This window comes from Vulpes vulpes, chromosome 2 (genome assembly GCF_048418805.1).
Source record: "Vulpes vulpes isolate BD-2025 chromosome 2, VulVul3, whole genome shotgun sequence".
Lineage (NCBI taxonomy): Eukaryota > Metazoa > Chordata > Mammalia > Carnivora > Canidae > Vulpes > Vulpes vulpes.
In genome coordinates, this window is record NC_132781.1 from 107,973,190 (window position 1) to 108,000,899 (window position 27,710).

The 27,710-nt window shown below is 44.4% G+C and overlaps 2 protein-coding genes across 7 annotated transcripts in view; one reads left to right on the top strand and one right to left on the bottom strand.

The window, feature by feature from the left end:
* Positions 1-326: 326 nt before the first annotated feature.
* On the top strand, positions 327-26,233 carry LOC112933299 (phytanoyl-CoA dioxygenase, peroxisomal). Of its 4 annotated transcripts, XM_026016451.2 has the most exons (9): positions 9,268-9,800; positions 11,461-11,519; positions 12,915-13,025; positions 13,836-14,004; positions 16,906-16,987; positions 18,325-18,506; positions 20,778-20,927; positions 23,437-23,571; positions 25,918-26,233. In XM_026016451.2, the coding sequence occupies exons 1-9, from the start codon at positions 9,726-9,728 to the stop codon at positions 25,969-25,971; spliced, it is 1,017 nt and encodes a 338-aa protein (XP_025872236.2). In that variant the 5' UTR covers positions 9,268-9,725; the 3' UTR covers positions 25,972-26,233. The 4 variants fall into 4 exon arrangements, with proteins under 4 accessions (XP_072605620.1, XP_025872236.2, XP_025872245.1 ...); XM_072749519.1 differs by lacking the exons at positions 9,268-9,800; positions 11,461-11,519 and adding an exon at positions 327-438; XM_026016460.2 differs by lacking the exon at positions 23,437-23,571 and having other exon boundaries at positions 9,429-9,800.
* Positions 18,731-27,710, bottom strand: part of MCM10 (minichromosome maintenance 10 replication initiation factor) — an 81,531-nt gene continuing 72,551 nt past the window's right edge. The window contains exon 22 of one of the 3 annotated variants that reach the window (XM_072749509.1): positions 18,731-19,473. The gene's annotated coding sequence lies outside the window, so the exon portion shown is untranslated. The remainder of the gene's footprint in view (positions 19,474-27,710) is intronic. The other 2 variants (XM_072749507.1, XM_072749513.1) reach the window with 2 other exon arrangements.

Below are 27,710 nucleotides of genomic sequence, written 5' to 3' on the forward strand. Positions count from 1 at the left end.
TAGATAAATCACATGTTAAAAAGTTTAAAGTCCTCTTACTCTGGTCATTATGTTCTCTGCCCATTTTGAAAACAAGTATCCCAGGGAGCTTAAAACCTCGTGGAATTTCTCAGTCAGCCTTTTAGCTGTACCAAGGGGAGAAAAGATACTGAACCCCAAAGAGACTAATCCAAGACACGATGGAACATTCTAGAAATCAAATGCTAGTGAACTAGCTGGTGTTCTAAAAGAAGTCTTTCTGTTTGGTTGTTGCTGTTAACAGATTTTTTTCTCCCCCAATATTAATCATTTCACCCTGTACAGGCAATTTCTTGCCATTTCTCCAGTGCTGACTGCCACTACATCGATGTGAAAGGCACCAGTCAAGAAATCGTTGAGAGGGAAGTTACGGAGTTAGTACACAGATTATACGGAATTCCGAAAGATACCAGCTTGAAGGTACGTTTGTATGAGATGAATGATTTATAAGACTATTTTCTTCAAGCATGACAATACTCATATCTATGTTTTTTTTAAAGATTTTCTTTATTCATTTGAGAAAGAAAGAGAGAGAGGGGAGAGAGCATGAGCAGTGGAGAGAGAAAGAGGGAGAGGAAGAAGTAGACTTCCTGCTGAGCAGGGAGCCTGATGCTGGGATCAATCCAGGATCCTAAGATCATGAACTAAGTGGAACATAGCGGCTTAACCAGCTGAGCCACCCGGCAACTCTGTTATCCCTGATTTAATTTGGAAGCATAATGTGCATTGTTTAGAGCACCATGCAGAAGCCTTGCTGAGATCCACTGAGAATTTCAGCTAATACTTGCTTCCCCCACGTGGGGTACCTGAGCATCCCAGACTTCTTTATGTCTTTTGGCCGCCCTGTGCTGTGTAGGCTATCCTGTTCCAGAACAGGCAGGTAGGAAAGGAAACAGCAGATCTGGAGGAGAGCAAGTGAGCAACAAAAGCCACCTTCTGAATGCACATAAGGAAAGTTAAAGGTTTGGGGTGTTACCCATAGGCCTCCTTTAATTTCTATACACAGAGTATTTACACATATGCAGATCCAATAACTGTCCCAGAAGCAATTCTCAAGCAGGTTTCTGTGTTGGGTCAGTTAGCATCTGGGGTTCCATGGAGCTGATGGCAGAAACCACTGATGCTTTTCAAGAGGGGACATGAGACATTATTTCATATGCTTTGCTACTTAATACACAAGACTTGTAAAGTAGTTGCATGTAGTTAGTGGGCATTCACTGCTACACTAACCACTGATGCTTTTCAAGAGGGGACATGAGACATTATTTCATATGCTTTGCTACTTAATACACAAGACTTGTAAAGTAGTTGCGTGTAGCTAGTGGGCATTCACTAACCCACTGCTAGTGTGCTGCTGATGATCCCCAGACAAATTACAGTCAAGCCAAAGAAATAAACATATTTGCCTGGTAGACAAAGACATTTTAGCCTCTGAACCAAGAGGCTAATCCTATGTTTCAATCTGCAGGAATCACCAATATATGTGTTTCCTAGGGGGTGACAGGACCTCCACGTAGACTGAATGTAATGATAACTCGGCCCCTCTAGTACTGTGAAGAGTACCGCACACCAGCACTACGCTACTGGCCACTGGGAATCACCTTCTGAAACTCATTCCCAGCTGAAGAATCTTACTTCCCCCTTGGCCCCTTCTCCCTTTAGAACCTATGAATCTATCCCATATCAGAAGAGGCTCTCATTTCAGATTTGCCGATGGTGGGAAGTCTTGTCCTTCTCTCTTTGCCCAGTTTTTATTTTTTATTTTTTTAAATTTTTTTTAATTTTTATTTATTTATGATAGTCACAGAGAGAGAGAGAGAGGGGGGCAGAGACACAGGCAGAGGGAGAAGCAGGCTCCATGCACCGGGAGCCCGATGTGGGATTCGATCCCGGGTCTCCAGGATCGCGCCCTGGGCCAAAGGCAGGCGCCAAACCGTTGCGCCACCCAGAGATCCCTTTGCCCAGTTTTTAAAACGCTTTTATGAAGGCATCCTCTTTTGTCAAGTGGGGCTTCCGGGCAACACACTGATTCTTGCAGCAGAAAAAAAAAGCATATATTGCGTTGGCAGTTTTTCAGGGTTGTAAATGAATGAACTGCCTCCAGTATTTATTTCAATTATTTGAGAGAGAGAGAGAGAGAGAGAGAGAGGGAGAGAGAGAGAGAGAGAGAGAGAACGTGAGCAGGAGGTGGGGGTCCGGGCAGAAGGAGAGGGAGGCATTCTCCAGCAGATTCCCCACTGAGCCAGGACCCCAACACAGACTCCATCCCACAACCCTGAGATGAGTTGGACTCTGACTGCGCAACCCAGCTGCCCCAAGAAAGTTTGTTGACTCAAAAGTCTCAGTTGTTTGATTAAGAACAAAGCAATAATACCAAATCAACCCAATACCAAATCATGACCTGATTTTCACTGAGGAGGAGATCACTCTAGATGAGGCAGTGAGTGGCTAAAGGAAAGCCAGATAAGGAGTACAGGTCTTCTTGACCAAACAGCATGCTAAGCCTGTTGAGGACACCTGTAGTCAACAGGAGCACCAATTGGCACAGGCTGACTGGCATCTGGTCTCCCAGTTTGTTCAACATGATTTCAGATGTTGACAAGTAAATTATTGGGAGTCTTAAAAAATGGTTTATTTACTGATAGGACCACTGTGAGAGTTTTTCCATTTAACTATTGGTAGATGCTAGAAATCTACTTTTTTCTTATGCTGAACACATTCCCAGTGGGACTCGATCCCGGGTCTCCAGGATCACACCCCGGGCTGCAGGCGGCGCCAAACCGCTGCGCCACCGGGGCTGCCCCACCATTTAGAATTTAGATCAGGAATAACAAGGAGTCCTTTTCTTTCATTCTGCTAAGCAGAAGTTGTTCTAAATGGACGTTCACCTTTTTTTTTTGGTTTCTTTGAGGACACTTTGTTTCCTTCTCTTTCTTTCCTTGTGAGAGAGCTCAGAGGGAGAGGGAGAAGCAGACTCCTTGCCTAATGAGGGCTCAGTCCCCAGGAACCTAGATCATGAGCTGAGCCAAAGGTAGATGCTTAACCTACTGAGCACCCAGGTGCAGGAGGACACACAGTTTAAGTTCACATCTGGCTGGAAACTAGAGAAGGTAAGACTATCCCTGACAGGGTTTAAGGAAATTGGATTATGGAAGAATTGTACATAAAATGTACATAAGGAATACAGTGTAATCAGTATGTATGGAGCCCTGTTCTAGCAAAAACATTTTTTAACTCTTCAAATTTCAAATTTCAAAAAATAAACTTCAAAAGTAAAGCAGACAGCACAGTTTATGTCCCTTAGGCATTTCTGGTTGCCAACTAGTCTATCAGGAAACAATTCATTTCCCATTTGTTCTATGTCCCTGGTGTCCATTAATTCATTTCCCAAACATCCAAGCATCCATTCCTATTCAGCGCAATAGGACTTGATGTCAAAGAAAGACAACAAGTGGAGGAGTTAGGATGGCTCCTTTTGTCTGTGTGGACCCTCCTGGGAGAGGTGGGCAGGAGGATCAGCTGCAGAATGGAGAGCTGGGACAGGATTACCACCGGATCTTGGCAGAATGAGGGGCAGCCTGGTTTCCCAGTGGCTGCAAAGGGGAGGGATTTATCCTGGGCTAACCTTTTATTTCCCCAGAGACTCACTTCAAAGGACTATAGGAGGTACTCCAAGTGCAGACCAAAACAAATAGAAAGGATCCCTTTTGTTGATGATTGGCACTGACAGCCTCAGAAAAACAGACCTTGGCTCCTGGTATCTGCTTGGAGTTCCTCCTTTGTGAGCCACAGACTGAACCAGTTTGAAAAGCTTCTGATTGAATCAACAAAGGGTGGTAACCTTTCCCAAAGCCAATCCTAGTAATATGGCTGCATGGTTCAAACCAAATCCGCCTGTGCAAGACCTTTTCCTACTAACCCCGGGCAGGCCGGCAACTCAGCTCCCATACCCATCCTGTATGTACAGCATAGCCCATCACTTGGCCCTTGACTTTTCCGGAAGGGAAGATGTTCTTTTCTCTCCATGTTAAGACCCTGCCTTCCCAAATAGAGAGGGTAGGCTCCTTGGCAGCCCTATTCCTTTACCCCTCCTGTCCCCCGTGACCACTTCCAGCACACTCACACTCGAGGCACGTACTATTTATGGCTTGTTCAATGTGAACACCAAACTTCTCATTTTTGTAGCTGTCCCTCCTACATAAGAGAGTGTCTTCTTGGAAATGTAGACTCTTTACCTGCACGGCATTGGTACCCATTATGGTTCCCAGACATGTTTTTTTCTGAGTGTTTCAACCACTTCTCCTTTTTAAGAAATATATTTTACTTATTTATTCATGAGACTTACACACACAGAGAGAGAGGCAGAGACATAGATAGAGGGAGAAGCAGGCTCCCTCTGGGGAGCTTGTTGCAGGACCGAATCCCAGGACTCTGGGATCATGCCCTGAGCCCAAGGCATATGCTCAACCACTGAGCCACCCAGGTGTCCCAGTTCCAACCACTTCAAATTCCAGGGCTCTCTTCACCAAACCTCTCCCCTATAGGTGGTGGTATGGGAGGGGGGGGCACTGGAAATGTGGTGACTGTGGCTGAGTTTTTGCACACTCATCAGAACTCTAGAAAATGTTTCCGTTGAATTCAACATTTTGTAAGTTTTAGTTTTATATTCTTTATTTTTTAAGTTTTATTCATTTTTTAAAATGTAATCTCTATACCCAATTTGGTCCTTGAACTCATGAATCTGCCATCAAGAATCAGATGCTCGGGATCCCTGGGTGGCGCAGTGGTTTGGCGCCTGCCTTTGGCCCAGGGTGCGATCCTGGAGACCCGGGATCGAATCCCACGTCAGGCTCTCGGTGCATGGAGCCTGCTTCTCCCTCTGCCTGTGTCTCTGCCTCTCTCTCTCTCTCTCTGTGACTATCATAAATAAATAAAAATTAAAAAAAAAAAAAGAATCAGATGCTCTACCAACTGAGCCAGCTAGGCACCCCAGTTTTGTTTTTTGTTTGTTTGTTTTTGGCCATGGGTGGATCCTGCACAGGGAGGGGCAGAGGGTGATGGAGAAGCAGACACATCACAGGGTGGGGAACCTAGAGTACAGCTCAATCCCAGGACCCCAAGATCATGACCTGAGCAGAAGACAGAGGCTTAAGTAAATGAGCATGCCCCCAGGTGCCCCCAGTAGCCCCTAGGTTCGGTATTCTTAAAGAATTTTTAAAATGGTAGCAAAATGCACATAACACAATTTACCATCATCATCATTTTTAGGCCTCTAATTCAGTGGCATTAGGTACAATCTAATCGTTGTGCAACCATCACCATCATCCATCTCTAGGACTCTTTGGCTTGAAAAACTGAAACTCTGTCCCCATTAAACACTAACTCCCCATTCCCTCTCCCCCAGGTCCTGGCACCCACCATTCTACTTTCCATCCCTATGAATTTGACTACAATGATAACTCAGATGGGGGGGGGGGTCCTACAGTATTTGTCATTCTGTGACTGGCTTATGTCAGTTAACATAATGTCTTCAGAGTTGATATATGTAGTAGGTGATGTGTGAAAATTTCCTTCTTTTTGAGTGCTGAGTAATATTATATTGTATGGATATACCCAGTTTTGCTTATCCATTCATCAGTTTGTGGACATGTGGTTTGCTTCCATCTTTCATCAAATGTGAAATTGCTATAAACATGGTGTACAAATATCTCTTAAACACATTGCTTTCTTTTATTTCAGATACACATATTTACACACATATTCATATACACATATGTATATTTTTAATATTAATTTATTTAATCATGAGAGACAGAGAGAGAGAGGGAGGGAGAGACAATAGGCAAAGGGAGAAGTGGGTATCCTACCAAGAGTCTGATGGTGGACATGATTCCAGAACTTGGTGATCATGAGCTGAGCCAATGGCAGACTCTCACCTATTGAGCCATACAGGCACCCCAAGATACATATTTTTAAGTAGGCTCCATGCAAGGCATAGAGATCAACTCATGAACTGAGATCAGGAGTCATACACTTAAGTGACCGAGCCACCCAGGCGCCCCTGGAGAACTTGCTTTCAATTCTTTGGTATATATGCCCAGAAATGGGATTGATGGATCATAGGGTTTTTCTATTTTTAATTTTTTGAGGAACTCTCATACTGTTTTTCAATAGTGGCTGCACCATTTTGCATTCTTGCCAACATTACATGAAAGTTCTAATTTCTCTACATCCCTACCAGTACTTGTTATTCTATTTTTGTGTGTGTTTTTTTTCTGGTTTTCTTGGCAGTATTCATCCTCACAGAGGTGAGATGGTGTTGTGTTAGATATTTTTAACTTAAGTAAAAATCTTAGCTCGTACTTCCAAGGACAACTGGATGTTAACTATGCCTTCACAATGACTCAGGGACAAACCGATTGTGAGGATAGCTAGGTTTAAGCTAGAGGGTTAGACAAGTTAAAAAAAAAAAGAGCTGGTGTTAAGAAGGGGGGTGATGATGTTACAAAGCTGTTTTCTATGTTTATTGATTATAAGGACCATGTAATAAAGCAGGCACGCTTTCTGATTGACTCTACAGAGGAAAGCCTTGCAAATGAAGCCCTAGCACAATGATTCTGGGCTTCCCCTCCCTGAACACAGATGGTCCTCCAGGAGGCTTTGGAGGAGGGGGATTTCACAGGAACGGGGAAGGTTTTGGGATTATGGCTCTGCCACTTCCTAAAAGTTAACATCCCTGAGCCTGTTTCCTTACTGTAAGGTAGCAACACACATGTCTGACCTCTAGGGTGATAGTAGAGGATAAACAGGATGATATACTGTGGGGGCATGCAGCACTGTTCAGATTCTTTTCAGAAATAAAGAATTGGGGCCCCTGGGTGGCTCAGTCTGTTGAGTGTCAGACTTTTGATTTCATCTCAGGTCATGATCTCTGAGTTGTGAGATCATGCGCCACGTTGGGCTCTGCACCTGAACTCTGGGCCTGGAGCCTGCTTATGACTCTCTACCCCTCTCCTTCTCCCTACCACTCCCTCTCAACAGCTGATATGTGTGTGCACTTTCTCTCCCTAAAAACAACGAAAGAAAAAAAAAAGAATATATCTCTAGCTTTGGAAGGGCTGTCAGCAGACGTTCTTCCTGTCAGCCCTCCAGGGAGGGCCTCAGTTGCAGAACTGCCTTTGTCAAGGTCATGTCCTTGCCCCGTGTCCACTGACTGGTACAGTGTTAGAGCTGGTACTGCGTAGGGGGTATGAAGGCTGACACTTCTCAGCCCAACTCAAGGCAACTCTAAAAGGCCATCCCTTTTCAGAATGTCTCTTGGCCAAGGGTGTCTCTTTTTCTAAGCTGTACCTGCATTAGATGGTCCAAATCCTTTTAATTTTTGACTATGTAATAGGAAAGCGACATAGAAGTGATTATGAGAATTTGCATTCCTTTGATAATAATGAGATTGAGGATTTGTCTCATCTTTATAGGCTTTTCGTGACTGACCGGCTAAATCCTGGTTTCTTCTTAGTTCTACGTATACCTTCTTCTATTGCCATGGGTGGATAGAAAAGATTTTTGTAGAAAAGATTTCACATAACCATATATGGCTCAAATGTTTTGACAGATTAGCCTATTTTTCCTTCTCATTCACTGCATGCCTGACTCCATGTTGTTATTCCCTGCCTCAGGGACTTTAACAGAAGCAGAATGTGATGTCCAGTCCTGAACCCACTGAGGGGTGCTGATATATGTTAAAACAAAGAAACAATGAGAAAAATGAGGAAGAAAAAAGAAATGAGATGCTATGTTAATCATCTTCAGAGACTGGATGTAAAGATATTCCAGAAAGAATCTCTAGTTCTTACAGTCATTATGGAAAGCAGTATGGAAGTTCCTAAAAAATTTGAACTAGAACTACCATATGAGGGGCGCCTGGGTGGTTCAGTGGTTGAGCATCTGCCTTTGGCTCAGGTGGTGATCCCGGAACCTGGGATCAAGTCCCACATTGGGCTCCCCGCAGGGAGCCTGTTTCTACCTCTGCCTAGGTCTCTGTCTCTTCCTCTCTCTCTCTCTCTCTGTCTCTCTTATTTAAAAAAAAAAAAAAAAAAAAAAAAAAGGATAGAAAAGAACTGCCATGTGATCCAGTAATCCCACTTCTGGGTATTTATCCAAGGAACTGATATTAGATCTCAAAGAGATATCTGCACTCCCACCTCCACCTAGCACTATTCACAAGAGCCAAGATAAAGCAAACCTAAGTGGTGGTCAACAAGTGAAAAGGTAAAGAAAACAAGGTACACACATACAATGGAATATGATTCAGCATTAGTGAGGAAGGACATCCTACCATTTGTGACAACATGGATGCAGCTTGAAGGCACTAGGTTAAGTGAGATAAGCCAGTCACAGAGAGACAGGTACCTCCTTCTCCCATTTACACAAGGAATTTAAGAGTCAAACTCATAGAAGCAGAGACCATGGTGGTTACCAGGGGTTAAACAGAGGGGAGAATGGAGAGGTGATGGTTTAAGGCTACAAACTTTCAGTGAAGCTACATAAATGGTTCGAGAAGTCTATAATACAGCATAGTGTCTACAGCTAGCAATGTTGCAATATATAGTTAAAATTTGCTAAGACAGTGGATCTTATCTTGTGTTCTTCCCACATACAAACAAAATAGTGAGGTGAAGAGTACAGGAGAAAACTTTGAGAAGGGATGGTGGTTATGACCTCGATTATGGTGGCAGTATACTTACCCCAAAGAAACTGAATTGTTGGAAATGAAAGAAAAGGAGGGGAAGGGAAGGGAAGGGAGGCCTGGCTTGGTTGGTGGATCCTGAACTACTGATGTTAGGGTGGTCAGTTCGAGCCTCATGTTAAGGGTAGAAATTAGTTCAAATAAATGAATTTAAAAAGAGAGAGAGAAAGATAAAAGTTGAGAGTTTTAGAAAATTTAAAATACTAGACTGTGAGGATCACACTAGCTTCAGAGTCATTCCTTCAGGGACTTTCTTTTTCTTGAATGAGAAGCCAATATGTGGGATACCTGGGTGGCACAGCGGTTTAGCGCCTGACTTTGGCCCAGGGCGCGATCCTGGAGACTCGGGATCGAATCCCACGTCGGGCTCCCGGTGCATGGAGCCTGCTTCTCCCTCTGCCTGTGTCTCTGCCTCTATCTCTCTCTCTCTCTGTGTGTGACTATCATAAATAAACAAACAAATAAATAAATAAATAAGAAGCCAATATGTTTGGCTACCTCAGACTGGATGCCCAAATTCCTCTTTGGATCAGTACGTTACTTGTAGGAGTGAACGACCATGTGAACTGTCAGAGCATCTGCGCAGGGACGGGCCGAGTCACGTGGGATTAAGCCGACTGAAAGTCCCAGTTGGGAGCGTGGGTGATGTGTTGGCTCATTTGTCACTGGGCGAACTTCACCGGGTTTGAAGCCCTTGAAAAGCACTTGCTCTGCTCTGGGAGGCAGTGAGGATCTCTGCGACGGAGGAGCAGGGTGTGCGGGCATCCATCCTCTCCGCCCGGGGCGCCCAGTGCGTGGACCCAGGAGGCCCGGGGCATCTCCGCACCACGCAGAATCCGGGAGCTCCAGGCCCTCCACCTGGGCCACTACTGCTCCTCATCAGCCCCCACCCCCCCACGCCCAGCCCTGCAGCAGCTGTTAGGCCCTGCTGAGCCGTCTCCTGTCGTCTCCCGTCGGGGCCATGAACCAGTGCCAGGCAGCCGCTCGCCTGCGCGTCGCGCTGGGACACCTCGGCCAGCCCTCGGCCAGGGCCGGCGTATCCTTTGGGCTGCGGGAGCTCGGGCTGCAGGAGGGGTGGCCTCCAGGGTCCCCTGGGTCGGCGCCCGCGTCCCCGTGATGGTCCCGCCTGTTCCGGGCGCCCGGGGCGGGGGGCAGGGGGCATCCGGCCGCCCGGAGGGCGCGGGCAGTGCGGGCCCGGGGCTGATGCGCGCCCCCAGCCCCCGGCCTCCGTGCCGGCCCGGCCCAGGGCCCTGCGCTGCGGGCGGAGAGCAGGCGGCGTGCGCGCAGCTCCCCGGGCCTCTGGCCGCGGCCGCCCGGAGCCCGGGAAAGGCGAAGCACGGGCCCGGCACCGCGCGCGGAGCTGCCCGGGGCGGCCGGGCGGGCGGCAGCGGGAGCCTCGGGCCGGGCCGGCCCCCTCCGCGGGGGAGCCCGCTCTGGCCGCGGCCCCGGCGCTCCCCTCCTGCCCGGGACCTGCGTGCGCGCCCGCCGCCCCGCCGCCCGCCAAGCCCAGGGGCCCGCGCTCTCCGCGGCCTCGGCCTTCACGAGGGCAGCGCTGCTGTGGCATCCAGGACACGTCGCTGCAGGGCAGGGACACCCAATTGCCGGATAGAACCGGGTCTCCTGATCCCTCTGGGGGCCACTTCGGGGAGCCTGGGAAACGCTGCACGCGATTTTCCCTTCAGCCCGGGACTAGTCTCTGTCCTGCTGTGGGCAGGGTCCTGCATCTTTCCTACAAATGAGACTAGCTGTTGTAGGATTGCTCTGAGTTCCAAGCCTCGATGCAGCGGTAAACGAAAGTCCAGCCGCCCTCCCACAAGGCTGATGATGTGATCTCATCCGACGGGCCAGAAAGCAGAAACCCAGGCCAGGGGAGAGGCCACTCTTGACCGAAGCCATTTAACTAAAGCAGTGTGTTCCCGGACGGGCACCGTCAACAGCAGCTGGAAACTTGCTAGGAAGGCAGATTCCAGGCTCATCTCTGACCCTGGACTCCAAACACCTGGGAGTGGGGCCCAGCCATCTGTTTTCACTTGTTTCGGATACATGCCCAACAGTGAGAAGCACCAACATACTGGGACTAGGGATAACTGGGTCCAGTCTGGTACTACGGTTAACATTTGATACCATGGGCCCCTGGGTGGCTCAGTCCATGAGGCATCTGATTCCTGTTTCTGGCTCAGCTCTGGAGTGGAGCCTGTTGATTTAATAGACTCTTTATTTGTTTAATTTTTTAACGAGCCATATTCCTTCTCCTATTTTGGTCTGGACTGTCACTAACTTCAATACCTCTTTTGAAGAATACATTGCTCCTCACTGTTAGACATGAACCTTACAATGTTTATTTGTTCAGCAGTTTAGTGGAAGGAATAGTCACATAGAATAAACTAGGGAAATCTATGAAGGAAACAGTGATGGCTCAAGTGTGGGCTCAGCCATTCTCTGCTGGGTGACCTTGGACCAGTTACTGAGCCCAGGGGTCTAGGCCACCTGCTCTGGGCAGCAGGAATGCTGATAAAGGTCTTGGGGCTTCCAGCCCCTCCTCAGGATTTTGTGAATTGAAATGATGGAAGCAAGGGTGCATACCTGTCATCAGCTCTGTGTGTCTTCTCGGATGAGGGCTAATCCAGGGCCAACTGTGGGTTCCAGAAAATGCTGACTCTGAAATTTAATTTTATTTGCCTTAATTCATATCGTAGGTAGCTTACCCCACTTCGGGGGCTGTGTCTCCAAACAGCTTCCATCCTCCACAATTCCAGTAAGTAGATCTAATGGTCATTAAAAACCATATGATATACATATATACATCTTCTTCTAGGTGGAATTAAGATATAAAATACAACATATCATGTTGTCTGGTGAATTTATTACACAGGGGGTGGGGCGCCTGGGTGGCTCAGTGGGTTAAGTGTCTGACTCCTGATTTCTGCTCAGGTCATGGTCTCAGGATGGTGGGATGGAGCCCCATGGAGGGCTCTGTGCTCAGCAGGGAGTCTGCTTGCCCCTTTCTCTCTGCTCCTCACCCTGCCCTGCCTGTCCTCCCTCCCTAAAGAGAATAAATAAAATTAAAAATATAATTCGTTATAGAAATCCTCTGTTGCCAGGACTTGTTCCTTTTAAACCTAGGGAAAATGTTAAAGACCTTGACTTTAATACTTATATGTATTTTAACATCCAGAAAGGCAAAAAATATCAGAAGTGTATAGTCTGATTATTTCAAATTCAGGCATGTTACATCTCATTGAAGTTAGCCTATAGTTTGTGGCCATACTGCTCTATTAGCTGGTATCTTTGGCTTATCTTAAATTACCTTTCTCGGGGAAGACTTGATAATCATGGAATATTATCACAGAGCCACAATTCTGATCTAGAATAATGGATCGGGTGCTCTGAGCTGTGCATATGCTATGCACTGAGTTTGCTTTTTGCCACTTTGATTTCTTCTGAGAATGTATGATTTAATATAAAATATAAAATCTGTTATATGTAAAATAAAATTTAAAATATAAGATCTATGTGATTGTTTCCCACCTGAAAAGTCATAATATTCCTGACAAATTATAAATTAGAAAATGAAAGAAATAAAAGGAATTGAAAAAAACCACCCACAATTCCATTACATAAAGGCAATCACTTAAAACATGTGGTTCTTTTTTTATTTTTCATTTTTTTCCCAAATAGTGTCTTGGTTTTGCACAAATCTAATTATACTTTATATTATAATCACTGTCCATGCTCTTAAAGTCTTCATTTTTTTTTTTAAGATTTTTAATTAAGAGACAGAAAGCAAGAGGGATAGCGAGTGAGGGGAGGGACAGAGGGAAAGATTCTGAAGTGGACTTCCCCTTAGCAGGTAGCAATCATGGGGCCGTATCTCAGGACCCTTAAGATCATGACCTGACAGGAAATTACCTGGGGCACATGCTCTTCACTTTTAATGCCTGAGTCCTACCTATCCCATTGACTAGATATAAGTCATTAATTGTTTTTCTATTTTTTGGTGACAGTAGTTAATGTTTGGATTTAAAACTTTTTAAAATAAATGTTCACATTGGGGATTCCTAGCTGGCTCACTCAGAAGAAAGAGCACATGACTCTTGCTTCGGAATTATGAGTTGGCTCTATGATAATTTGAAAGTTTTCTTTCTTTTAGGTATACTCGGGATAATGATGTCCTAAGCCTAGAACAGAGAAATTTTTATGAAGAAAATGGGTTTCTTGTCATTAAAAATTTGGTGTCTGATGCTGACATTCAACGCTTTAGGTACAGTAACCTTTCGTTATTTTACAAAATATGTTGTATGTTTGCGTTGGGAACATGGGTAAGAGGAGAGTGTGCGTGTTCAGATATTTTTCAGGGATTGGTTCCTTGGGACGTGGTTGGGAACATGAACTCTGGAACCAGAAAGGCTGGCTTTAATCTTAGCCCTTCTACTTAATCTTGTGTGCCTGGGGCAACTTACTTTCCATGCCTCTCCTTTCCCATCTGTAAATTGGGGAAAATAGGGGCAGCCCTGGTGGCTCCTCAGTTTAGCGCCACCTTCAGGCCAGGGCTTGATCCTGGACCCCCAGATCAAGTCCCATGTTGGGCTCCCTGCAGGGAGCCTGCTTCTCCCTCTGCCCGTCTCTGCCTCTCTTTGTCATTCATGAATAAATAAATAAAATCTTAAAAAAAAATGGGGATAATAGTACTGAGCCCTAGTGTTGTTGTGAGGACTGAATAAAGTAAAAGACGCACAGAGTGCTTCCAACCGGGCCTGGCCCATGGAATGGAGGAGAGAAGTATTTGCCATTGTTACTCAGATGCAACCAAATCACAGATTTTCCCCACTGTTTTCTTAGGCTAAAGAAGATATGGGTTCTCACAGCGAATTCTGGCCTCACATTGAGGAGGCAGGGGCTTGTGAGCTGGCCATTTTCTCCTCCCTATGCTCAGAGCTGCTCAGCCTGGCCTGGAGATCAACTTGGTGCAAAGACACCATCTCCTCAATCTTTGTGGATCTTTCCACAGAACTGGCCAGGCAGGTGCCTGGAGCCTACAGTATTGACATCATCTGCTAATTTCATTTCCTAGGGACCAGTTTGAAAGGATCTGCAGAGGGGAGGTGAAACTAGAACAAATGATGATAATGAGAGATGTGTCCATTGCAAAATCAGAATATATTCCAAGTGAAAGGATGATTTCAAAGATCCAATACTTCGAAGATGACAAGGAACTCTTCAGATACTGCACTCTTCCTGAGGTTGGAGAACCTTCCTGTGTTTTCTTTGTTTTTAGGTTAACAGCCCACCTACATGCCTGCCCCAGGAATTGCTGCTTTTCCTTTATCTGAACCCCTCTCTGGTGGCTGTAGAGCAGTGGTTCTCAGTTGGAGGAGCACATCTGGTGGCACCTGGAGCCCTGTCGGGTTGTCACAAGGTGTGGTCTGTAGAGCCTGGGCATGCTGCTAATGGAGCCCAGGGAGCCTATAATGCACAGAAAGCCCCCTCCCCCCAAATAATAAGGGGCGGCCCCAAATGTCAATACTGGCCAGGTGGAGATACCCTGCTGTGGCGCCTGGTAATTAATCTGGGGGAGAAGGGCGGGAATTCTGCAGTCGAGAGGGGGAGCCTCTCTCACACTGGATATGGGCATATCAACAGGAGTCACATTGCAGATCCCACTCACTGTACATCCATTTATTGTTGCTTTTGTTTCTGTGAACCTGGTAGTAGAGGTTCAAGTAGGTCTTTAGAGTTAAACTTGTCTAAAAAATTATCATTCTTTAAGCATAAATCATATTTATAAAGTTATCCACATAATATAGAAAATGTAAAGTGAAGTCTCCCAACGTTCAGCCCCACTCACTGCCAAGCTTTTAGGTGTATTCAACTAGAATTGTTTCATGGTCATGAAAATGCATCCGTAACCCCCTACCTTTTGTGTTACACGGAACGTACTGGTTGTCACTGTGTTTTGTCCACTTATAATAGATCTCACACATCTTTTCATATTACTTACATACTATTACTTATGTTTCTTTTTTAAAATTTTATTTATTTATTCATGAGACAGAGAGAGATGCAGAGACATTGACAGATGGAGAATAAGCTACCTGTGGGCAGTCTGATGTGAGACTTGATCCCAGTCCCCAGGACCATGCCCTGAGTTATTTTTTTTTTAAGATTTTATTTATTTATTCATAGACACAGAGAGAGAGGCAGAGACACAGGCAGAGGGAGAAGCAGGCTCCATTCAGGGAGCCCGATGCAGGACTCGATCCCAGGTCCCCAGGATTACACCTCAGGCTGCAGGCAGCGCCAAACCGCTGCGCCACCAGGGCTGCCCCATGACCTGAGTTAAAGACAGATACTCAACACTGAGCCACCCATATGTTCCTTGAATAGTTTTATGCGGCACTTTGCATATAGAACATTTTGGAAATTATAACTGCAAGAGCTATTAGATAATTTGACTCATATGGGAATCTGGCTGGTTTAGTGGGGAGAGCTGCGACATTTTTTATTATTTAAGTGTATGCTTTTTTTTTTTTTTTTTAAGATTTACGTATTTATTTAGGCAGGAGAACTGGAAGGGGGCAGAGGGAGAGGCAGAGAGAGAATTCTCAGGCAGACTCCCTGCTGAGTTCTGAGTGCCTAGCAAGACACAGGGCTGGACCCTTATACCCTGAGATCATGACCTCAGCCCCATCCAGAGGTGGACATTTAACCAACTTATCCACCCAGATGACTCGAGCATTTGGCTCTTGATGTCTGGGTTTTGAGTTCGAACCCCAGGTTGGGTGTGGTGATTGCTTAAAACTTAAAAAAAAAAAAAAATCTGGGCAGCTCAGGTGGCTCAGTGGTTTAGCACCACCTTCAGCCCAGGGCGTGATCCTGGAGACCCAGGATGGAGTCCCATGTCGGGCTCCCTGCATGGAGTCTGCTTTTCCCTCTGCCTGTGTCTCGCCTCTCTCTCTCTGTGTCTCTCATGAATAAATAAATAAAATCTTGAAAATCTTTAAACAAATAAAAAAAAAGAAAATTTCCCTCCTGAGAGAAGATCGTATACACAGGCCACCTATGATGTCCAGCCCCCCTTGGGCTGGGGACAAAAGGGGATGTTGCGTAACTGAACCATCCATTCTCCTCACTCTCAAGTCCTGCTATGGCAATGGAACTTGTGCGCATTGATCAAAGAGGAAAAGCCTGAAGTTAGAGGCAACTTGTGTTAGATGAATCCTGATGAGGCCTCCAGGGTTCCCACCATTCTCAGGTGTGCACCATGCACCTGCTACTTCATGCAATGATTTTTTAGGAGGTAGGGATGATTTAGTAGTTGGATATTTATTTCAATGTGTATTGGAAAAAGTAATCAAGACATCAAACTTATCACTTCAAGAATATTATTAATCAGGATAATACAAGAGTTAATTCAGGAAAATTATTATTTTTTAAAAGATTTATTTAGGGATCCCTGGGTGGCGCAGCGGTTTGGCGCCTGCCTTTGGCCCGGGGCGCGATCCTGGAGACCCAGGATCGAATCCCACGTCGGGCTCCCGGTGCATGGAGCCTGCTTCTCCCTCTGCCTGTGTCTCTGCCTCTCTCTTTGTGACTATAATAAATAAAAAAAATTAAAAAAAAAAAAGATTTATTTATTCATTCAGAGAGAGAGAGAGAAAGAGAGGCAGAGACACAGGCAGACTGAGAAGCAGGCTCCAAGCAGGGAGCCTGACGTGGGTCGTGATTCCGGGTCTCCAGGATCACACCCAGGCTGCAGGAGGTGCTAAACCACTGCGCCACCAGGGCTGCTATTCAGGAAAATTATTGACTAATATTGGGCATTTAGCAACATATGCTAGACATCATAAAATGGCTCTTGAGTCACTGAGGTTTAGAAGGGGGGCGGGACGGAGGGAGAGAAACACAAGTAGACTTGCCACTGAGCAATTAGCCCAACCTAGCCCATGATCCTATGACCCTGGGATAATGACCTGAGCTGAAATCAGGAATCCGATTCTTAACCAGCTGAGTCACCCAGGAACTTCTACCAAGTGTTTTGCATAACTATTGGCGTCCTGGCTTTTGTAATAAATAATTGTACTTTGTACCATGGGCCTGTTTATTTGATTTTCTGTGAAAATTTTTTTCCTGTTTTCTCTTAGATTCTGAAATATGTGGAGTGCTTCACTGGACCCAATATTATGGCCATGCATACAATGCTGATAAACAAACCGCCAGATTCTGGTAAAGGACTCTTATTTCAAGGAGAAAAACAAACAAACAGGAAGTTTCAAGCATTTCAACTATAGCTGTGTGTAATACTGCTAAACTTTGATAAATAAATATTTATATACTTTCATTTACGTCTCAAAACAGCACACATCATAATAGTTGAGGTAGAATAGTTATTTCAGATATTAACTGGAGAGTTATTGTTGCATTTTCAGAAGACAGGCTTGCTTCTAAAAACTGTGATTAAATAAACATGACTGTTCATATACCATTGGTTGCTATTATTATAATCATCACCTGTAAGGTTTGTTAACCATTCTCACCTATGATAGGGAGAATTCTGCTTTTCTGATTGAAGACATTATGATTACTAACAAAATTAAAACTATATTTATGAATCACAAACTACAGTTGCTCTTAAAATTCCTTGTCCTTGCTGAAATGTAGCTCCTAAGATCTCATTACCACAGAAAGTGATTTGAAAGCTAAAACCCAGGAATGAGTATTTCTAAAAAAATTTTGTGTAGCTCACCCGGGACTTGAACTCATGAGCCTGAGATCAAGCCTTGAGCTGAAATCAAGAGTCAGATGTCTAACTGACTGAGCCACCTAGGTGCCCCAAAGAATCTGCATTTTTGAAGCCATCCCCAGCTCTTGGACCATGCTGAGAAATTCTGCTCTACCTGTAATAAAGTGATCCTTCAAGATCCTTTATCCTTCTCCACTTTTTCTGGAGAAAAAGAGCCAGGAGAACTTTATTTGACAGGCTTGTAGTTTAATTAAAATCACCAAATCTTTCCTACCCTGGATGTCTTGTTTAGAGACGTCATAAAACATAAAACAAACATAAACATGGCTGAGGGAGCTGTGATCCTCCATAGTGAAGTACACCAAGTGCTTTTCGTTCTGTGATGTACTTTTTGGAAACCTTTTATTAATTTAGTTAATGATACTTTTTTTGCATCAGCCACTTACAAGGCTAACAGAGAACCTCCAATTTGGTTACTCTCTTCAAGTATTAAAACTTTTTTTTTTGGTACTCTGCTCTGTACCCAAACCACAATTACAAAGAAATAAAATACAATAGAGTTCATGACAATTCAGTGTATGAATTGCTAGTGAATGCTGTGTGTAAGTCCTCGGCTCCCAGGAACCCAGAAAAAAAGTAGAGGATCTGGAGTTGCCCTTTGGATTTGATATTCCAATTTGATGCTTATCTCTCTGGACTGATTTTTCTGTAATGTTGTTTCACTTCTTTGGGTTTTGCAGGAAGTCATTGTCGTGGTTTTGCAGGCCAAAGAGATGAAATCTGAGATGCAAGTGTGTATTAACAGCAGGTTCTGTTTCAGGCAAGAAGACATCCCGCCATCCCTTGCACCAGGATGAGCACTACATATCCTTCAGGCCCAGCAATAAAATTGTCTGTGCTTGGACAGCCATGGAGCACATTGACAGGAACAATGGCTGCCTGTGTGTGCTTCCAGGCACACACAAAGGCTCTCTGAAGCCACACGATTATCCAAACTGGGAGGTATGTCTCGTTAGAGGAGGAATCTTTTTTGTTGTTGTTCTTGTTATTATCTTTAAGATTTTATTTGGGAGAGGAGGGCAGGAGAGACAGAAGGGAAGGGGAAGGGACAAAGCAGATTCTGCTGAGCATGAGTCAGATATATGGCTTGAACGTCGCACCCTGAGATCACGACCTGAGCTGGCTACAAGACTTGAACACCAAATTGACTGAGCCACCAGGACCTCTAGAGGCAAAAATCCTTTATTATTTTTTTAAGATTTTATTTATTTATTCAAGAGATGCACAAGACAGAGAGGCAGAGACATAGGCAGAGAGAAGCAGGCTCCATGCAGGGAGACCACTGTGGGACTCAGTCCTAGGATTCAGGGATCATGCTCTGGGCCCAACATGGGCGCTCAAGCACTGAACCACCCACGTGTCCCAGGGAGAAATCTTAACCATAATATTTTTTGTTTTGATTCTCCAACAGTATCCATAAAGAGATTTAACAATGAGATGGCATTTCCTTCTTAAGAAAACATGGTTTTGGAATTAGGATCAGGGAACATTTGCAACACCATGTGCATGTGTCAAGTGCCGAGTACTTCTTACTCACTGATTGATGGCTCTTGGCATAAAGAAGAGAGAGGAATCATCTCTTTCTCTCTAGAGAGATCAACGGAGACCCTGTGGAAGCATGAGTAGTATTCCATTCATAACCGTTGCATGGCTTATGGATTGAGCTAGTGCTGTTGGAAGAGTATAGAAAGCTATTGAGCCCATAAATGGTGACATCAAATTGGTCCTTCAATAATGATAATCTAGAGGCCTAGAGAAGAATATACTGGAGGTGAGAGTCCAGAGGCAGAGAAACCAGAGAGGAGGTGATAAGTGTTTTAGGTATCAGACAATAAGGTCTTGAAATCCCATAATGATGGTCAGAATGGGATAGAGCGCGGGCTGTTAAGACAGGAACAATGGATGTGATCTGTAGGAAGTAAAGAATATAGCTTTTAGGACTTCTGTCTCAATTAGTTAGATTCTTGCACTGAGGATTAGTGCCAAGGAAAATACTGGGGTCTGGATTCTGATATAGCTGAAACTGTGAGATTCACAAATTCAGTTGAGTTTTGGGGAAAGTTTGGTGCAGGCAACAGAAGTGGGCTGTGGCTGACTTAAGCCAAACGGAGTGTTTTGGAGGGTGGCAGGCACCTGCTGAGTCCATGGAAAGGCTGGCTAGCTCTGATGAGCAGGAGAGTGGGGGTTATGTTCAGTGGGAACACTCGGGGTGGGGCACCTGGTGGGGTCAACTGAACTGTGATCATGACCAGTGCCTTCCATCTTCTGCTCAGATTCAAAGTGACCACAGTGGGAGGTTAGATTGACTTAGCTTAGGTCACGTATCAACCCTGGCCAGGAGAGAAGTGCACTGGATCAAAACCACAACTGAGTCCAGCAGGAAAGCAGTCCTTTCCCCAGAAGAACGTGGCACAGTCTCAGGAAGGGAAATGTGATGCCGTCCTCCCACCATAACTATTACTTAATGAAATAACTGACTTGGGAAATAGTTATAAAGAACAGAATGTTTTAATTTACTGTTTTTCTTTCCTTACTCTGGATGTGACACCAGTGCTTTTTTTTTTTTTTTTAATTTTTATTTATTTATTAGTCACACACACACACACACACAGAGAGAGAGAGAGAGAGGCAGAGACACAGGCAGAGGGAGAAGCAGGCTCCATGCACGGGGAGCCCGATGTGGGATTCGATCCCAGGTCTCCAGGATCGCGCCCTGGACCAAAGGCAGGCGCTAAACCACTGCGCCACCCAGGGATCCCCGACACCAGTGCTTTCTGAGCTGAGAAAAATTGAGATTTTCGCTCTGCTGGTTTGGGAGAACAATTAGCTTCTTAGAGGTACTCCTGAGTTATAGAAGAATGGTTCAGGCAAAGTTCTAGGTGAGGAGAATATCATCCTGGGAAAGAATGATTATACATTCAGGCTTGAAAGGTGATCTCCCATGTTAACTGCAAAATGCAACGTTGATCTAGATCCTCAAATATAATACACTTATGACGGGTATGTGGAAATTTCAGCATCTTCCTTTGCCTCCCTAAATCCATGATTTTAATATCACAATGTGACTTTCACAGCCACACATCTGAGAAGCTTTTGTATATTTGCAGTACCTGTTAAGAATCTATTTATCTTTTTCTTGGAAGAACTTAGGAAATCTACTTGTTAGTCATTGGGTTCCTCAAATACAGAGTTGGGTTCTCTTATGTGTTCTAGGGGGGCGTGAACTTAATGTTCTATGGGATCCAGGACTACGATGAAAACAGCCCCCGTGTGCACCTCGTGATGGAGAAGGGAGACACCGTATTCTTTCATCCTTTGCTCATCCACGGATCTGGCTGGAACAAAACTCAAGGATACCGCAAGGTATGCATTACATCACCGTGCTTTCCAAAGACGAATAGGTTAGAAGCAAAAATGTCAAGATATGTGAAACTTTATGAGATTTGTGATGTTTAACTAAACTGCTCTTGCTCTGGTTTATTTACCAGGAAATATATTTGATACCTCATGCTTTTTTTGCTAAGTTATCAATAGGAGGCGAGTGACCTCAGTTTCCCAATCCTACTGATCCTGAATTAGGAACATTCATAGAATTGCTTCAGAGAAAGAAAATACTTGGTAGCCCACAGCCTGTGCTTTTGGAGACAGAAACAATGGCTGATGTACTAAAATCTTAAAATGGGAAATGGGTATAGGAACCATTTATGACGGCAGTTTATAATAGCTTTGTTATTGAATTGGCTGCCCAGAAATAAGATTTAGCAGCAAGCCATGTTTTTCACCCCTTAACTATGAATATATTAAAAACCTATTGATTTCATTGCTTACATTAAAATTTGACAAAATTTCCCACATTCCCAGATTTCTCTCTTCTCAAAAATTCAGCAGCTCTGACAGCACTGTGGACTGACATTACCCACATTACATGGCTCTTATTACAATATATTAGGGGGTTTTGGGGTTGAGTGAAGCGTGCCAGTTTGTCACACCAACACCCGTTGTCTCCCTAGGTGCAGGGTTAGCTACCAGGTTTCATTTTCTATTCATTCATATTTCCACCAGGTCAACAGGGCCAGGATGAGGGTGAGGCAAGAAAGCCCTCTCCTCCAGGGAAAATATAACGGGGTTAGGAGGATGGTGCTAAAATACCTCAACAATCAAGTTAAATGATAGTTTAAGGCAGTATTTAGAAAATCAACATCAATGCAAAAAAATATCTATGATTAACACAATGCCAAAATTTTAAATAAAGACTAGATCAGACTCCCCACCAGCATGACCCTCAGAAGTATGCAAGCAGGCGGTACAGAAACAAGACATAAATAATGTGAGTGTTGTGAAATTCATGAATTTGGGCCTTATCATGTATCCTTGGTGTCAACATTCAACTTGAAATGAAAAATGGAAATTTAGGTATATGTGTATCAAAACAGGAAGCTAAGATAGTTTGAAAGTCTGTATGAGTTAGAAAATTCTATTACTTCCTATATGATCAGGATCATAAAGTAATATAGGATAGCTACATATTGAAAGATTTCATGTCAAATCCTTACAAAATAGTATAAAATGATTACTCTAGGACCTAAAAGGTAAATAAGAAAACCAAGTAATGTGGTTGATAACATCCTAACACTGCAATTTTTTTCAATAGTTTTTCAACTACCAATTTGGGAAAAGATGAACCTTACAAAAAGACTTCAAAACACGTATATAGTAATATCGCCTCTGGCCTCAGGTGTCACTACTTCTTGGTGTAGTGTGGGGGCATCTATGGGAAATGGAGTTTGTGATACCACTGTCTAGAAATCTCATGTTGAGGGCGGCCTCGGTGGCTCAGCGGTTTAGCGCAGCCTTCAGCCCAGGATGTGATCCTGGAGTCCTCGGATCAAGTCCCACATCAGGCTCCCTCCATATAGCCTGCCTCTCCCCCTGCCTGTGTCTCTGCTGCTCTCTCTCTCTCTCTCTCTCTCTGTGTCTCTCATGAATAAATAAATAAAAATCTTAAAAAAAAAAATCTCATGTTGCAAGCAAAGCAGGCAGACCTTCTGAGAAGCGAAGTCACCACAAGAGAGCTAACGTGCGACGAGGAAAGTGAGTTTTAAGTTTATCTGCTGATAACCTTTTCAAGAATAGAAAGAACCAGGGCACCTGGGTGGCTCGGTGGTTGAGTGTCTGTCTTTGGCTCAGGTCATGATCCTAGGGGTCCTGGGATTGACTCCAGCATCGGGCTCCCCATGGGGAGCCTGTTTCTCCCTCTGCCTGTGTCTCTGCCTCTCTCTCTGTGTCTCTCATGAATAAATAAAATCTTAAAAAAAAAAAAAAAAAGAATGGGGAGAACCAAGTAACCTCCTCTTACCTTCAGAAGGAAACAAGATGACTGCAGTATATGAATGCTATTGGACTTCAAATGTCCTTTTGATTTGACAAGGGTGGGTGTGTATATTATTTATCTTTGCAAGGTCTTATTGTGTTTTTCTTTTCCCCCCTGATTAAGCTGAGTAACTAACTTCTGTGACTAAGAAGAGGATGAAGAACCCTTGAACCCATTCCTGTTTAGGACTTGAGGACATGCACTCGCTAGATAAATCACATGTTTAAAGTCCTCTTACTCTTGTCATTATGTTCTCTGCCCATTTTGAAAACAGGTATCCCAGGGAGCTTAAAACCTCTTGGAAATTCTCAGTCAGCCTTTAGCTGTACCTAGGGGGAGAAAAGACCCCAACCCCAAAGAGACTAATCCAAGACACGATGGAACATTCTAGAAATCAAATGCTAGTGAACTAGCTGGTGTTCTAAAAGAAGTCTTTCTGTTTGGTTGTTGCTGTTAACAGATTTTTTTCTGCCCCAATATTAATCATTTCACCCTGCACAGGCAATTTGCTGCCATTTCGCCAGTGCTGACTGCCACTACATTGATGTGAAAGGCACCAGTCAAGAAATCGTTGAGAGGGAATTTATGGAGTTAGTACACAGATTATATGGAATTCCGAAAGATACCAGCCTGAAGGTACGTTTGTACGAGATGAAAGATTTATAAGACTATTTTATTCAATGCATGACAATACTCATATCTATTTTTTTTTAAAGTATATTCCTTTTTTTTTTTAATTTTTATTTATTTATGACAGTCACAGAGAGAGAGAGAGAGAGGTGCAGAGACACAGGCAGAGGGAGAAGCAGGCTCCATGCACTGGGAGCCTGATGTGGGATTCGATCCCGGGTCTCCAGGATCGCGCCCTGGGCCAAAGGCAGGCGCCAAACCGCTGCGCCACCCAGGGATCCCTCATATCTATTTTTTTAAAGATTTTCTTTATTCACTTGAGAAAGAAAGAGAGAGAGAGGGAGAGAGAGCATGAGCAGTGGGGAGAGAAAGAGGGAGAGGAAGAAGTAGACTTCCTGCTGAGCAGGGAGCATGATGCTGGGATCAATCCAGGATCCTGAGATCATGAACTAAGTGGAACATAGAGGCTTAACCAACTGGGCCACCAGGCACCTGAGTTTTCCCTGATTTAATTTGGAAGCATAATGTGCATTGTTTAGAGCACCGTGCAGAAGCCTTGCTGAGATCCACTGAGAATTTCAGCTAGTACTTGCTTCCCCCACGTGGGGCACCTGAGCATCCCAGACTTCTTTATGTCTTTTGGCCGCCCTGTGCTGTGTAGGCTATCCTGTTCCAGAACAGGCAGGTAGGAAAGGAAACAGCAGATCTGGAGGAGAGCAAGTGAGCGACAAAAGCCACCTTCTGAATGCACATAAGGAAAGTTAAAGGTTTGGGGTGTTACCCATAGGCCTCCCTTAATTTCTATACAACAGAGTATTTACATATATGCAGATCCAATAACTGTCCCAGAAGCAATTCTCAAGCAGGTTTCTGTGTGGGTCAGTTAGCATCTGGGGTTCCATGGAGCTGATGGCAAAAACCACTGATGCTTATCAAGAGGGGACATGAGACATTATTTCATATGCTTTGCTACTTAATACACAAGACTTGTAAAGTAGTTGCATGTAGCTAGTGGGCATTCACTAGCCCACTGCTAGTGTGCTGCTGCTGATCCCCAGACAAATTATAGTCAAGCCAAAGAAATAAACATATTTGCCTGGTAGACAAAGACATTTTAGCCTCCGAACCAAGAAGCTGATCCTATGTTCCAATTTGCAGGAATCACCAATATATGTGTTTCCTAGGGGGTGACAGGACCTCCACGTAGACTGAATGTAATGATAACTCGGCCCCTCTAGTACTGTGAAGAGTACCGCACACCAGCACTACGCTACTGGGCCACTGGGAATCAACTTCTGAAACTCATTCCCAGCTGAAGAATCTTACTTCCCCCTTGGCCCCTTCTCCCTTTAGAACCTATGAATCTACCCCATATCAGAAGAGGCTCTCATTTCAGATTTGCCGATGGTGGGAAGTCTTGTCCTTCTCTCTTTGCCCAGTTTTAAAACGCTTTTATGAAGGCATCCTCTTTTGTCAAGTGGGGCTTCCGGTTAACACACTGATTCTTGCAGCAGAAAGAAAAGCATATGTTGTGTTAGCAGTTTGTCAGGGTTGTAAATGAATGAACTGCCTCCAGTATTTATTTCAATTACTTGAGAGAGAGAGAGAGAACGTGAGCAGGAGGTGGGGGTCCGGGCAGAAGGAGAGGGAGGGAATCTCCAGCAGATTCCCCACTGAGCCAGGACCCCAACATGGAGTCCATCCCACCACCCTGAGATGAGTTGGGCTCTTAACTGACTGAGCAACCCAGGTGCCCTCCCTCCACACTCTTAAGGAGAAAATGAAAAGTCCAAGAGGCTACAAGAAGTGATGCAGGTGACAGAGCTACATTTCAGAGTCAGGTTCAATTCTGAAATTAAGCGTTCCACCAGACCTTGCTGTCTGCTCAAAAATAAACAAGAAACCAGAAAGTCTGTTGAATCAAAAGTCTCAGTTGTTTGATTAAGAACAAAGCAATAATACCAAATCAACCCAATACCAAATCATGACCTGATTTTCACTGAGGAGCAGCAGATCACTCTAGATGAGGCAGCGAGTGGCTAAAGGAAAGCCAGACAAGGAATGGGGGTCTCCTTTACCAAAAGCCTGCCCAGCCTATTGAGGACATCTGTAGTCAACAGGAGCACCAATTGGCACAGGCTGACTGGCCTCTGGCTCTCTCAGTTTGTTCAACACGATATCAGATATTGACAAGTAAATTATTGGTAGTCTTAGAATATGGTTCATTTACTGATAGGACCACTGTGAGAGTTTTTCGATTTAACTATTGGTAGATGCTAGAAATCTTCTTTGTCTGATGCCCAACAGATTCTCAGTGTTCCATGGATTCACTGTATTTGGCTTTATTTCCAGGAGGTGTCTAGATATCGAGCCCGGCTGGTGAAAGGACAAAGAATTAGCCTTTGAAGTAGCCGCCTGCTGGAGCTCTTTGAGAGAAAACCTAAAGGAATCAAGATGCCTATGGAACATGTTTTATTAATGAGCTGTCCTAATCTTTCCTGTCACTTGTTATGAAGATCACAATGCACTTACAGGGAACTTTATGGTATCTGGTTAGCTCTGGGTGAGGGGCTGTTGCTTTAATGGATGAACAGATCTAACACTGGCCTATTACTGTTGTCAGGAATACTACTTTGCACCTAATAAAGGTCACCGATGTCTAATTTAAGTGTGTTCAGTTACTTTCATTCAGTTAGCTCTTTGCCCAAGCAAGAAGGAATGCTTTAAACTCAGGGTCTGCTGACTTTTTTGCATCCCTCTTCTGGAAATCCCACCACCAGTGATTTCATGGCATGAGAGACTTCTCAGATCTAGAACACTGTCCTCTACACACACGTTTAATGGAGGGCCTTGTGGAGAGAGGACGAGGGTGGATGCTCATGCTTTGACACAGGAGTCCCTTGCATGACTACTCCAACCCAGCCAGCCTCCTTAAAATAGACAGGATCTTTCCAAATCCCTTTCTCTGTTGCTGAACAAGGAAGACAAAAGTGACTCCCACTGCTAGTTTTTATTGAGTTAGGCAGCTGGAAACCCTCGCATTTATGAATGAAACCTAAACTCTCTCAAGGTACAGTGAAATTGTTACTTTCGATTTCTAATGGACATGAACTGGGGAAATTTGTTTTATTTCATGTAAAGATTATTTATTTATTTATGTTAGAGAGAGAGAGAGAGAGAGAGAGAGCACAAGCAGCAGCAGGTGAGAGGGGCAGAGAGAGTGGGAGAAACAGACTCCCCGCTGGGCAGGGAACCTGATAGGGGGCTCAACCCCAGGACCCTTAGATTAGGGCCTGAGCCTAAGGCAGAGATGTTTAACCCACTGAGCCACCCAGGTGCCCCATGGGGACTTTCTTGTAATACAGAGCTGTGTTTCTACACCAACTGAGGGCAGCAAAGACACATACTACTGATTATTAAGCATACCAGTTAGAATTTAGATCAGGAAAAACAAGGAGTCCCCTTTTTTTCAATCTGCTAAGCACAAATTGTGTACATTGTGCAAAAATGTACGTTCACCTTTTTTGTTGGTTTCTTTGTGAGGACACTTTTTTACTTCTTTCTCTTTATCTCTCTCTTTCTTTCTTTGAGAGAGAGAGCTCAGAGGGAGAGGGAGAAGCAGACTCCTTGCCTAATGGGGGCTCGATCCCCAGGAACCTAGATCATGACCTGAGACAACGGTAGATGCTTAAGCTACTGAGTATCCAGGCGCCAGGAGGCCACAGTTTAAGCTCATATCCAGCTGGAAACCGGAAAAGACAAGACAACCCCTGATAGGCTTTAAGGAAATTGGATTATGGAAGAATTGGTCATAAAATGTACATAAGGAATGCAGTGTAATCAGCATGTATGTAGCCCTGTTCTAGCAAAAACCTTTCGAACTCTTTTCAAATTTCAAATACTTATGAAAAAATAAACTTCAACGGGGAAGCAGACAGCAGGGAATCCCTGGGTGGCTCAGTGGTTTAGCACCTCCCTTCAGCCCAGGTTGTGATTCTGGAGTCGAGAGATTGATTCCCACAGCAGGCTCCCTGCATGGAGCCTGCTTCTCCCTCTGCCTGTTCTCTACCTCTCTGTCTCTCTCTATGTCTCTTATTAATAAATAAATGAAATCTTAAAAGAAAAAAAAAAAAAGGAAAGCAGAC